Raw genomic sequence first — 14,036 nt, 5'->3', positions numbered from 1 at the left:
AAAGGGATGAAGAAGAGGCACACTGCTGAGGTTTTTAGCTGGGGTTACTCGGTGAAAGCAATTTCCTGAGATGATAAAACTGGGTGAGAAGTAAAAAGAAATCCAGTTTTGAGCTTCAGGGGGCTTGAGGTACATAGAGGTGAGGATGTTGACTAGTGCAGCTGAAGGTGTTTTTCTGAGCGACCAGAGGACTTACACATTGCTATCAAGATTGTTGCCAAGGAAGTGAGTTGAGAGAGAAGAGGGCAGAAGGGACCTTGCTGTCAAGGACGTCGGGAAAGAAGAATTTCCAGAAGAGTGGGGTGGTCAGCACTACCTCATGCTTCAGAGAAGTCAGATAGAATGGGGACTGAGACTTGAGCATGGGATTTGATAATGAGATTGCTTGTGACCTTTGCCAGAGCCGTAGGAGTAGAAGGCAGATTACAGAAGAGTGAGAAGGGCAGAGGCAGCTATTTATAACTATTCTTTCAAGAAGTTGTGAAGAAAAGAGACACATTGATTGGGCAATTAATTTGAGAGGTGGGCCATACTGAGAACAGTGGAAAAAAAAGAAAACTGATGAAATAAGCTGGCATTACAGGTGTGATACAGTAAAACTTTTAGTATGATCTATCTTACAGAGAAGTGGGAAGCTGACAAACATTGGATCCTTTGGCCAGAAATGTACAGACATTTGGCATACAGACTTTGGGTAGGGAATGAGGAGTTCTTACTAATTCTTTTCTGTTTGATTCCTGGTGTTTAGTTTGATACATTTGCTTTAAATTCACTAATTTCAAGAAGTTTTAAAGCTGTTTTTCTTTTAAATGCAGATGATTTGATTTTAACAGTCTGTGACTACTTTCAATGTATGGTAACAAATGACCAAAAGGAAGGATGGAATTCTTTTCTTTTGTAGAGTTGTGGCCCCGCCCCAACACCCTCCCCTTTTGGTTTGAGTGTTCTCTTGAAGACAGAGTTTGGTTAACAGCCTCCATGATGTTTGTATTAAAAACATGTGTGTTGTTTTCTAATGTGTTTGTATTTCTAACTTTCTTTTCTTCTTTCTCTTCTAGTCTGTTCTCTGGGGAGGCGGTAAGGGGCTGTGGAGCTGGCCTCGGCACCGGGAGAGGCTGGACTTCCTGTCTCTCTGTGCTGAATGGCTGCGATGGCGCCCGCTCTCACTGACGCAGCAGCTGAAACACACCATATCCGGTTCAAACTGGCTCCCCCATCCTCCACTTTGTCCCCTGGCAGTGCCGAGAATAACGGCAACGCCAACATCCTTATTGCTGCCAACGGAACCAAAAGAAAAGCCATTGCTGCAGAGGATCCCAGTCTAGACTTCCGAAATAATCCTACCAAGGAAGATTTGGGAAAGCTGCAACCACTGGTGGCATCTTATCTCTGCTCCGATGTAACATCTGTTCCCTCAAAGGAATCACTGAAGTTGCACGGTGTCTTCAGCAAGCAGACAGTACTCAAATCTCACCCTCTCTTATCTCAGTCCTATGAACTCCGAGCTGAGCTGTTGGGAAGACAGCCAGTTTTGGAGTTTTCCTTAGAAAATCTTAGAACCATGAATACAAGTGGTCAGACAGCTCTGCCACAAGCACCTGTAAATGGATTGGCGAAGAAATTGACTAAAAGTTCAACACATTCTGATCATGACAATTCCAGTCCCCTTAATGGGGGAAAACGGGCTCTCACTTCATCTTCTCTTCAGGGGGGTGAAGTGGTGGCATCTGAGTCTGGGGACTTGAAAGGGGGTATGACCAATTGCACTCTTCCACATAGAAGCCTTGATGTAGAACATACAACTGTATTTAGCAATAATAGCACTGCAAACAAATCTTCTGTAAATTCCATGGAACAGCCGGCACTTCAAGGAAGCAGTAGGTTATCACCTGACACAGACTCCAGTTCTAACGTGGGGGGTGTCAAGTTAGAGGGTAAAAAGCCTCCCCTGTCTTCCATCCTTTTCAGTGCTTTAGATTCTGACACCAGGATAACAGCTTTACTGCGGCGGCAGGCTGACATTGAGAGCCGGGCCCGCAGGTTACAGAAGCGCTTACAGGTTGTGCAAGCCAAGCAGGTGGAGAGGCACATACAGCATCAGCTGGGTGGATTTTTAGAGAAAACTTTAAGCAAGCTGCCAAACTTGGAATCCTTGAGGCCCCGGAGCCAGTTGATGCTGACTCGAAAGGCCGAAGCTGCATTGAGAAAAGCTGCCAGTGAGACCGCTGCTTCAGAGGGACTTAGCAACTTCCTGAAAAGTGACTCAATTTCAGAAGAATTGGAGAGATTTACAGCCAGTGGCATAGCTAACTTGAGGTGCAGTGAACAAGCATTTGATTCCGACATCACAGACAGTAGTTCAGGAGGAGAGTCTGATATCGAAGAGGAAGAACTGGCCAGAGCTGACCCTGAGCAGCGCCACGTACCCCTGTGAGTAGAACCACGCATAATGTCGTTTTCATTATGGAGAAAGACTTGGTGAATTCCCATCATGGGAAGACAGGGCTTCTTGGTATGATGGGTGCCTACAAACTGTTTTGTCTTTTTCCTAATTTTAGGTGGGGGTGGGGGGGTACATATATACCTGCTAGTGAAGAAATGGAAGGTATTTTTGGTTTTGTGTTGCTGTAGGGTAAAAGCTGCTAATTTCCCATGGAAATCTTATTAAGAGAAAACTAGAAGACTTCTAGTTTGTAAAACTACCCATTCTTTCATAGTGAACAATTAGATTTCTTTTGAAACCATATGTAGGATGTTTTGTAAGTTTCTGAGGCTTGGCTTCAGATTGTTTCTAGTAAGTGGGGCAAAAGTTTAGTTGACCTAGTTAAGTTCTCTGGAATTTATGGTTGCTTTTAATTGAGCTTTTAGCAGAGAATGTACCTGGTTTTCAGTTTTGACATTTGAGATTTCCTTATAAAAAAAATAAGGACTTATAATCAGGAAGTGCTTCAGAGTATTTTGTAGGTTGTCTCCAAGCATGATATTCTGTCACAACCTGATTCTCTTCGTAAAAGAAACCTTTATAGGTTTGGGTTTTATTTTCTTTCAGCTAAGTTAAATGTATTGACATATTTGGGATAAATTCTTACTGGATTTTCAAAATGTGTTGGGTTGAGGAAAATTCTCCATAAGCTCTTTGTGGCACTTTACATGGACCTGGTAGAGACATACATGGTTTATCTCCTGGTCCTACATTTAGTTCTAAGATAAGAAAGTACAGTATATCTCCTTAAACATAGATCTGCATTTATCTAGACTTCATGAGAGAGGGAAACAAGAGTAGTTGGAAAAGAGGGGAGAAGAGTTAACTAGTAGATCCTCTTTGGGTGGGAATGTTGTGAAGTTTGGATTGCTAGAGAAGACTGGAGTAGGTGGCTGTGTTGGAATAGTTGACTGTCCCTTGTCTGTAATAAAAAGGTGACTTAAGATTTTCACTGGAGACTTTATTGAGACAGCTATGCTTCTAAGCATAAGTAGATTTCCTTTTTTTTTCCTCCAGTTTGTTATAAACATGGATAATACTGTATCTGAGTATGAAATTTGGGTTTATGTTTCTGTTTTGAGTGAAAAAAATCTGGATAATCGTGCTGGATTTTTTCCCTTGTAGACCAAGTGCCATTATCACTTGTAAGCTTAGTGTGCTCAAGAGTCCACTTCTATATTCAGGTCTAAAGCAAATACATTTCAGAGCATTGCTGTAACATAGTTCCCTTTCCTTAAATGGATTAGTAGCTTCAGTCAGCTTGCCAATATTTGTGGCATTACTCCCACTGACTTTGCTACATAAACTGCAGTTTTAAGAAACCTTGTCAACAGTTGAATATTCTGTTTGAGTGATTTTGTGTAAAGATAGAGTAGTTGAAGCCTTTAAAGTTTCCTGCACTTATCTTGTGTATTTGAAGAAAAACATCTAGAATCTATAAGAATGTTTTCGAGAGACATTGTATTGGCAACATTTCTTAGTTTTGGTAATGTTGTGGGTAACATTCCAACCCAGTGAAACCAGAATGCCTATGAGAGAACTTTTTTTACATCATGTAGTAGTCTGTTGACTTCAAAAGACCTCTTAGTCCACCTGCTTAGGTTTGGGCATTCTTCTCACAGTGGTTTGTTGATTGGAAGGATGTAAATTAAAAAGACAGCAAAGGGATTATTTTAGGAAACCTCTTGGGATCAGTTTAATAATGCTTTTAAAAGTTGAATTTCCATGCTTCAGATCGTATTAAAGTAAGGACGATTTGGGCGCTAAAAGTACTGTCAAGTAAATATGCTTTTTGCAAATTATGATATATATGAATTTAAATTAAAGCCACCAATAAAGTGCAAATACTTTTAACTTACTGTTTTAAGCAAGGTCACCAGATTGACTCCCAAGGTTGGTATTTAGCCAGGGTCTTTGTTGACCACCTGAGTATTTTAAGGGTTTTCAACCACTGGCCAGTGAAAGTGGAGACAGCGCTGTGATTAAAAAAGAGAAAGAAGTTCTTTGGATGCAGAGAAACCTTTTCTTTGTGATTTAAAGTCCCTCCCAAATCTCGTAACTGCATTTATAATTCTTGAGTCGTAGAATAAGAAGTTAGTTAAAAAAAAAAATAAAAAAAGAAGTTAGTTAAGTCTTCAGGGGCTTGACCCAGCTGGTGAATTTCAACTTTTTACCTCTTTGAACAGCCTGTCTAGTATTTCACTCCCTTGTTGAAGTACTGTCAGAGATAAAGTCCCTAGATTTAGTCTGGTGGCCATAATGAAAATATTTAGTAGAGAAGATTTGAATTGTTTTTAAGTGATGTTGCTTAAATTACAAGTGGATGATGATTCTCTGAAAATTACAAGCTTTCACCAAGAATTCATTTGTGTTTTTCCTAACTTTTTAATAAAAGAGAAAAAATCTGTAATTCATTGTAAGTCCTAGGCACATGCTGTCCAGTAGCAGAATGATTGGTTTTATATATTGTCAAGAATTACATGTTTATCATTGTTTTGTTCTGTTTTGTTTTTACAATTAGTGAATTCTAATATAGCTGGATGACACAGCAGAAGAGAAAGTATTTTCTTTTTCCTTGATTTAATTTTTTCTGGTTAACTGATTTTATGTTTAGTTTAAAATTGTTCCACCTTTTTGTTTTAAGCTTTTTAGAAGATCATCTGAAAATGTTTTATGTATATATCTTCCTGTCTTGGTACATGTACCTACTTCTTTGGAAATTCTGCACTACGTTGGGTTTGACCTATATTATTGTTTAGTAACATCACTGTGGAATGAGCAGGAATTGAAACACCATCTTAAATTCTTTTTATTGAAGTATAAATTCTTTGATTTATAATGTGTTAATTTCTAGTATACACCAAAATGATTTCATTGTACGTACATATTCCATTATACATAACGTTATACATTATACATATGGGTTTTTTTTTTTCATATATTTTCCATTATGGATGATTATAGGATATTGAATCTAGTTCCTTGTGCTATACAACAGTAGGACTTTTTTTTTTTTTTAATCTATTTTATATGTAGTATTTGTATCTGCTAATTGCAGACTCGTAATTTATCCCTCTCCCTTTGGAATCATAAGTTTGTTTTCTACACAGTTGAGTTGTTTCGTAAATAAATTTCATATTTTAAGATCCCACAAATAAATGATATATGGTATTTGTCTTTCTCATCTGACTTCACTTAATATGAATAATCTCTAGGTCTGTCCACATTGCTGCAAATGGCATTATTTCATTCTTTTTAAAAGCATCATCATCTTGAATGAGGGACTACAAAGGAAGCTGTATGTTTCAATAAATACCTCAGTGTTTGGTTCTTAATTGTGGAAGTAGGAATAAAAGCGTTTAGTCGCCTCATGTGTTTATCATAGAACTGCTGAGCATGTGCTTGTGCTCCCACACTCTTCTGCACTTTGGTTTTTCTTTGTATTTCTCCTTTTCATATCTAAGTTTCGTACTGCTATTTTGTTCTGAATTCCTGGACCCATACTCAATTTTGCTCAATTTAGTTTTCATTTTCTTACCCTTGTACTTACAAACTTTTGTAGTAAGTACTTGTGAAGAAAAAAATTTTTTCCAGATATTAAATGTGTTTTTAGATCAGCAGCTTGTGGGTTCTTACTGTTGTACCTTTTTTTTTTAAGCCTCATTCTTGGCTTCATTTTGTTCTCCCTGTTCTTGTTTTATTTTCATGGGTTTTTTGTTTGTTTGTTTAATTTATTCTAAACTTTATTTCATTTGTGTGATAGCTTCCTGAAGTCTGTTCTGATCAGAGTTGCATAAAAGTAAACTAGATGTTCAGTTCAGTGAACTAAGTTATTTGAATTTTGGATTGTCTTGATTGTGGTGACTTTGCTCTATTTCTGAGGAATTTCATCCTTTTGGAGTTTATGAAGACTTCACGGTATCATAAATTACTAGCATGTTCATAGGTTTTGCTTTTTAAGTACTATGGAATGCTTTGTGTTGTAGTTCCTGCTTGAATTTGTTAAGTATGCACAAATGATGTTGCCAAGGATGGCAGTCAACTTGATTTGTTCTTATTTTCATGTTCCTTCTCCTCTCACAGAGTGATGGGAGTGAGAGATCTATTAGCTGGAAGCCTAACATCTAACCCTTCTTTACCGTAGACTAGCTTTGTTACCACTTTCCTAATAAAAATGAGAAAATTGATCTCCAAGGCTTAAACTGCTCTGAATTGTGACAACTCTATCTTTAACATCAATGGAGCTTTTCTCATCATCATCTTTTGCTTTTGGGGAATCTGAGGCAAAGTTCCTTGTGAGTCACTGGAGTACCTTGAAACAAAATGGCTTTCTTGACTTTGACGTAGAGCTTTGATTCTTTTACCTTATGTCCCCCCAGCCCTTACCACCCCATAATCCATTAAAATGGTTATTGTATATCTTACTGGGTGTGATACATATGTGGAAATAAGTCTATTATGTTCTTAGAGAAGTTACTTTGGAGCCAAGTGAACTTTGACTTGCCAAACACCTTGTTCTAATCTAATCACTGATTGAATGCCCCAGGTTTTTCTGCTAGCATGCATATGACATCCAGTGGCTGAAATAGGAACTTGTGTGTTTTCTCCTTCTTCTCCCCCTGCCCCCTTTTTTTCTGAGAAGTTACGTAGGTAGTGAGAATTATTCTTAGTGCTTCTTGTGTGATTCTGAAGGCAGGAAGTTAGGCAGCAAGAATCTGGGGTCTCCTTATTTGCTGCAGATCTAGATGCTCCAGATATTTCCTGTTGCCTTCGGATTGGTATTTTCATTCTGTAAAATTGAGTGATGTACATTTGACCCTTGAACAACACTGGGGTTAGTGATGCCCAGCCTCTTCCTCTGTATCTGGATTCAGCCAACCACAGATCATAGTAACTGTTGAAAAAAATCTGCATCTAAGTGAATGTGCACAGTTCAAACCTGTGTTGTTTAAGGATCAACTATTTTCTTTTAAAGTGGTCATATGTAGGTACTTATGAACAAACATGTAAGACATCAGATGTCGTAGGTAAATAAACTGAATTTCTGTGCACAAAAAGTATATAATTTTGATGTGTATTGGAGACATGGGAGATGAAGATGAATACTTAGAACAGTGCCTGGCATGTACTGCTGCTGCTGCTAAGTCACTTCAGTCGTGTCCGACTCTGCGACCCCATAGACGGCAGCCCACCAGGCTCCCCCGTCCCTGGGATTCTCCAGGCAAGAACACTGGAGTGGGTTGCCATGTCCTTCTCCAGTGCGAGAAAGTGAAGTCTCTCAGTCGTGTCCGACTCTTCTCGACCCCATGGACTGCAGCCTACCAGGCTCCTCCGTCCATGGGATTTTCCAGGCAAGAGTACTGGAGTGGTTTGCCATTGCCTTCTCTGGCCTGGCATGTACTAATACGTAGTAAATGTTGGATGATAGAAATGAAATAGGAAGAGATCACAACTGGTTGATGGAACTGGAAAGAAAGGATAGTAGAAATGAGCCTTGAAGGTTGGCTAGGATTTTGATAGAAGGTTGTCTTTTGGTTATGGCCTAATGAGGTAGGTCAGTACAGGAGGAAGGCATGGCATAATCAGAGGACAGAGGCTGAATGGCTTTTTGGTGGCTAGAGTGGAGACATTTTAGAGATCTAGTAATACAGATTGAGTGTAATAATTGTAGTGTAAAAAGGAAAAGAGAAGATTCCAGAGGATGGTGCAGAAATGGATTTAATGGGATTAATAACAGGCTGTATGGGTAAAACAGGGAGGGATCATCATAGATAATTGAAGTTTCAAGCTTCGGTGACTATGAGAACATGACTTGTAGAATAACCCTTATAGCTCATGAAGATCCAAGTTCTTTACTAGGGTCTTAAAAATGAAGGTTTCTGTATTCCTTATAAGTTCCAGCAACTGTTAAAAATTAGGAAATGGCCTTCTAAGCAGTCCTGTATAAATAGAGGAGGAGGGACTGAGCTATGCAGAGAGGCCTTGAAGCCTTACCTTGGAGACTTTGGGAATTGATTAATTTGTTTATTAGAGGTACTGAAGGCCTACTCTGTCCTGAGGTCCTAGGGATTATATAGGTGAGTAAGAGAAACACAATCGCTGCCCTGTCCTCGTGGGTAAACTGGCTAGAAAGAGTGATTAATTAAATATTTAAGCAAGTGATCATATAGTTAATGGTATATTTATAGTGGTTGTGGGTGCCATAGAAGCAAAGTTTGGAGTGCTGAGATGGTGCATATTAGGAACATCTAATTAAGATGGGTGGGGATGTCCTAGCATGTATCTTGAAGTCAAGTTGCATGTAACTTGAGACCTGAATGATGAGAAGGAATTTGTGGTGAACAAGAGAGGAGATGTGTAACAGAGAAAACAGACTGTGCTAAAGCTTTGGGAATAGGGGGTGCTTGATACTTTTGAAAACAGTGCAAAGTGTGAGGAGAGTAATGAGAAATGAGACCAGAGAGGTTGCTAGAGACTTGGTCATACGGATAGGCTTGTAGGTGATCTCTGGTTTAAAATTCTCTTGTGACACCGTTGACAGTTTATCATTGGATTTTTTTTTTTTTTTTAAGATTCTTTCTTACTGTTTGTAAGAGGAGAGTGGATGTGGACTTTGGGAAATAGTTAGACCGTTGTGGTAAGCTCGGTGAGACAATGGGGACTCAGCCTTTGGAGGGAAGAATGAGAGCACTGCGTAATTTGGAGGTAGGGTGACTAGGACTTGTGATTGACTGGATGCAGTGAATGGATGTTGAGAGAGCACGAAAGTAATTATGGGTGATTCCTAGATTTTTGACAGGTGTAACTGGATTGGATGGAACTGTTGGAATGGAGAAGGAACAGATGGGAGATGTTACTAAATGGCAGTACACCTTTACTAATTTTTATTTAAACATATTTGGCTCTTGGGCATTCCCAGAGGTTTCAGTGTCATTTGCAGAGCACCTTGTTAAATTCCATCAGTTAGGTAAAATTGTTTTACTAGAGGAGAAAAAGCTTGGAGTCACGTTATATTTCAAATGAATAGTACTTTAATTAGTTTCTCTATCCTCTCCCTGAGCAAAGACCAACATGGATTAAGTTACAGTCAGCCCTCTGGATCTGCAGGTTCCACATTGGTGGGTTCAACCAACTGAAGACATTTGTGGGGGAAAATTCCAGAAATTTAAAAAAGCAGAATTTTAATTTGCAGTTCTCTGGCAACTTTTTATATAGCATTAACATTGTGTTAGGTATTTTAAGTAATCTAGAGATGATTTAACGGAGAAGGCGATAGCACCCCACTCCAGTACTCTTGCCTGGAAAATCCCATGGATGGAGGAGCCTGGTAGGCTGCAGTCCATGGGGTCGCTAAGAGTCCGACACGACTGAGCGACTTCACTTTGACTTTTTCCTTTCATGCATTGGAGAAGGAAATGGCAACCCACTCCAGTGTTCTTGCCTGGAGAATCCCAGGGACAGGGGAGCCTGGTGGGCTGCCATCTATGGGGTCGCACAGAGTCGGACACGACTGAAGTGACTTAGCAGCAGCAGCAGCAGCAGCAGCGATGATTTAAAGTGTACAGAACAATGTACATAGGTTATATACAAATACTACCCCATTTTATATCTGCAGACTTGAGCATCTGAAGATTTTGGTAAGGGGTGGGGAGAAGAGTCTGGAACCAGTTGTCCTGGCATACCGAGGGACTTCAATATTTTCCAGGCTAGGCAGAAATCCATGCCTAAGGTCATCTCCTTTTATGACTCCAGTTCATTGTCTTTTTCCTGTTTTCAATTTTGTATCTGGAAAAATTACGCTGTTTGAACCAAGGGATTCAGTATATAACAAATACAAAGAGTAAATCTTAATAATTTTGATTCTCATTAAGGCTTTGTGGTACCTTTAACCTATTTGATTTAATTTTAATTTTTATTTTTTGGCCTCTCTGTGTGGCCTGCTGGATTTTAACTCCTCGACCAGGGATTGAACCTGTACCTCCTGTAATGAGAGCATGTAGAGTCTTAACCACTGGACTTTCAAGGAAGTCCCTGTAGGAATAATTTTTTTAAAATATATTTTCAGTCATGCCTTGAGACATGTGGGATACTAGTTCCCTGACCAGGGATTGAACCCGCACTCCCTGCATTGGAAGCTCAGAGTCTTAACCACTGGACCACCAGGATAGTCTGCCCAACGGTTTGATTTTATATTTGTATTTTACATTTGTATTTGTATTTGGTACTAATCTGAAACCCAGACCCCAGGAAGATTTTGACTGAAGTGATTCAGTTGAGCTGGAAAACTTTTTAAACCAACTTTGCCTAATCAGACAGCATAGTTTGAGACATACTGATAGGGAAAAAAATAATAACCTACACTTGTGGAATGCTTTGAGGTAGGTAATGTTAGAAGTTCTTTACATGCATTAATGTATTTAGTTCTCTGTGATATTATCTTAGTTTTACAGACTCATACTGAAGAATGAAAAGTTTAAGTAACTTGCTTAATGTCACATAGCTGATAAGAAATCAGGATACAGTTGTCCTTCAGTGTCCCCAGGGGGTTGATTCCAGGAGCCCTGCAGATACCAAAATCCCAAGGGTGCTCAGGTCCCTTATATAAAATGACCTAGTACAGTCAGCCCTTCGTACCTGCAGATTCAACCAACCTTAGGTGGTAAACCCACAGTTAAAGAGGGCCGACTGTATTAATCTAGGCTGTTTACCCACAGCCTGGGCATGAACAAAATGTCCTTTGGATTTCATTGATGAAAAGAGATTTCAGTTCAGTTGCTCAGTTGTGTCCGACTCTTGTCCGACTCTTTGCTACCCCGTGAATCGCAGCACGCCAGGTCTCCCTGTCCATCACCAACTCCCGGACTTTACCCAAACTCATATCCATTGAGTCAGTGATGCAATCCAGCCCTCTCATCCTCTGTCGTCCCCTTCTCCTCCTGTCCCTAATCCCTCCCAGCATCAGGGTCTTTTCCAATGAGTCAACTCTTTGCATGAGGTGGCCGAAGTATTGGAGTTTCATCTGTGTCCCATGGACACAGGAGCCTGGCGGGCTGCATTTCATGGGATCGCATAGTCGGATGTGACTGAGCACACAGGCAGGCACACAGCTTCTAGAGTGCTTGAAATGTTTTTTAAGCAGCAAAACAATCAGTAGTAATCTGTAATAATATTTAAAATTACATTTTTAAAAACTATAAACTGGTACATCTAGCTCTGGAATAAACTGTTATGGTGGTTTTAAAATACAGTTGCAAATTCTTTGACACTCCTCCCATTAAAAGATGGGGTTCTGTCTCTTCCCTCTGAACCTGAGAGGGTTTGTGACCACTTCAGGCAATAGAATATGATGGAAGTGATGCTAGGTGACTTCCCAGGACAGTTTTAAATGAACAGGAAGCTTCCACCTTTGTTTGTGAAACAAAGATACACCATGTAAGAGGTCTGACCCCCCTGAGGCTGTCACACTAAAGAGACCAAAGCCACCGAGGCATCCCTAACAGGATGCCACACGTGAGTGAAGGAACCATCTTGGAAATGATTCTCTAGTCCCAGGTATTTTGGCCCCCAGCCTTGTGTCTTGTCAAACTGAAGCCCCACATATCACGTATCAGAAACAGGCCATTCCAACTGTATTCTGAATTCTGATCCAGAGAATCTACAAGAATAAGATAAACACTGTTTCATGCCATTTGGTCTGAGGTGGCTTGTTAGGTAGCAATAACAGAAACAGTCATTATCCAATAAAGTTGAACATCTGCATACTTTCAGTTCAGTTCAGTCGCTCAGTCGTGTCCGACTCTGTGATCCCACGAATCACAGCACACCAGGCCTCCCTGTCCATCACCAACTCCCGGAGTTCACTCAAATTCATGTCCATCAAGTCGGTGATGCCATCCAGCCATCTCATCCTCTGTCGTCCCCTTCTCCTCCTGCCCCCAATCCCTCCCAGCATCAGGGTCTTTTCCAATGAGTCAACTCTTCACATGAGGTGGCCAAAGTACTGGAGTTTCAGCTTTAGCATCATTCCTTCCAAATAACACCCAGGACTGATCTCCTTTAGGATGGACTGGTTGGATCTCCTTGCAGTGCAAGGGACTCTCAAGAGTCTTCTCCAACACCACAGTTCAAAAACATCAATTCTTCAATGCTCAGCTTTCTTCACAATCCAACTCTCACATCCATACATGACCACAGGAAAAACCATAGCCTTGACTAGACGGACCTTTGTTGGCAAAGTAATGTCTCTGCTTTTGAATATGCTGAGTTGGACATAACTTTCCTTCCAAGGAGTAAGCGTCTTTTAATTTTATGGCTGCAGTCACCATCTGTAGTGATCTTGGAGCCCAAAAAAATAAAGTCTGACATTGTTTCCACTGTTTCCCCATCTATTTCCCATGAAGTGATGGGACCGGATGCCATGATCTTCGTTTTCTGAATGTTGAGCTTGCAGCCAACTTTTTCACTCTCCTCTTTTACTTTCATCAAGAGGCTTTTTAGTTCCTCTTCACTTTCTGCCATAAAGGTGGTGTCATCTGCATATCTGAGGTTATTGATATTTCTCCTGGCAGTCTTGATTCCAGCTTGTGCTTCTTCCAGCCCAGCATTTCTCATGATGTACTCTGAGTATAAGTTAAATAAGCAGGGTGACAATATGCAGCCTTGACGTACTCCTTTTCCTATTTGGAACCAGTCTGTTGTTGCATGTCCAGTTCTAACTGTTGCTTCCTGACCTGCATACAGGTTTCTCAAGAGGCAGGTCAGGTGGTCTGGTATTCCCATCTCTTTCAGAATTTTCCACAGTTTATTGTGATCCACACAGTCAAAGGCTTTGGCATAGTCAATAAAGCAGAAATAGATGTTTTTCTGGAACTCTCTTGCTTTTTCGATCATCCAGGGGATGTTGGCGATTTGATCTCTTGTTCCTCTGCCTTTTTAAAAACCAGCTTGAACATCTGGAAGTTCACGGTTCATGTATTGTTGAAGCCTGGCTTGCAGAATTTTGAGCATTAGAGATTTACCAAACATCATATAAGATATGGCACTTTACATTCAAGAAATTTAAGTGATATTAAGTAATTTGATGATGTATTTTGAGGAAAGGCATTCCAAATATATCTCTTAACCTACAATCCTGTTACTCATTTCTTTTGTGGAATAGGAGTTGGATGGTTTGGGTGGGGCATCACCTAGAAGTGGCTGGAATGTTGTTGTTTTGTTTTGTTTTGTTTTTTAAAGGAAGGAATCCCCTGGTTGTCCATTGGTTAGGACTAGGTACTTTCACTGCAGTGGCCTGTGTTCAGTCCGTGGTTGGGGAAATAAGATCCCACAAGCCGAGTGGTGTGTCTAGAAAAAGAAAAGGAAGGAAACAAGAGAATTAATATGTATTGATCCCACCTTCTATCTGCTAGGTGGTTTGCATTTGGTAAATAATAATAACACGATGATGAATGTGACACCCTCATTTTAAGTTGAGACCCAAGACTAAAGATGAGCTCATAGAGATGATAAAAGCTAGTTCTTCCTTACTGCTCCCTTACTGTTGAATTTTTCTCCT

At 40.1% G+C, this 14,036-nt stretch overlaps 1 protein-coding gene across 5 annotated transcripts in view; it reads left to right on the top strand.

The window, feature by feature from the left end:
* KANSL1 (KAT8 regulatory NSL complex subunit 1) overlaps positions 1-14,036 on the top strand; it is a 170,898-nt gene that overhangs the window by 42,944 nt on the left and 113,918 nt on the right. For all 5 annotated transcript variants that reach the window (XM_027517457.1, XM_027517459.1, XM_027517460.1 and 2 more), the window contains one exon: positions 1,059-2,430. In XM_027517457.1, the coding sequence (XP_027373258.1) occupies positions 1,142-2,430 (1,289 nt within the window). In that variant the 5' untranslated portion in view covers positions 1,059-1,141. The remainder of the gene's footprint in view (positions 1-1,058; positions 2,431-14,036) is intronic.

This window comes from Bos indicus x Bos taurus, chromosome 19 (assembly GCF_003369695.1).
Source record: "Bos indicus x Bos taurus breed Angus x Brahman F1 hybrid chromosome 19, Bos_hybrid_MaternalHap_v2.0, whole genome shotgun sequence".
Classification (NCBI taxonomy): domain Eukaryota; kingdom Metazoa; phylum Chordata; class Mammalia; order Artiodactyla; family Bovidae; genus Bos; species Bos indicus x Bos taurus.
The sequence above is the reverse complement of the archived record's forward strand: the minus strand, read 5'-3'. Positions and strand labels throughout refer to the sequence as shown.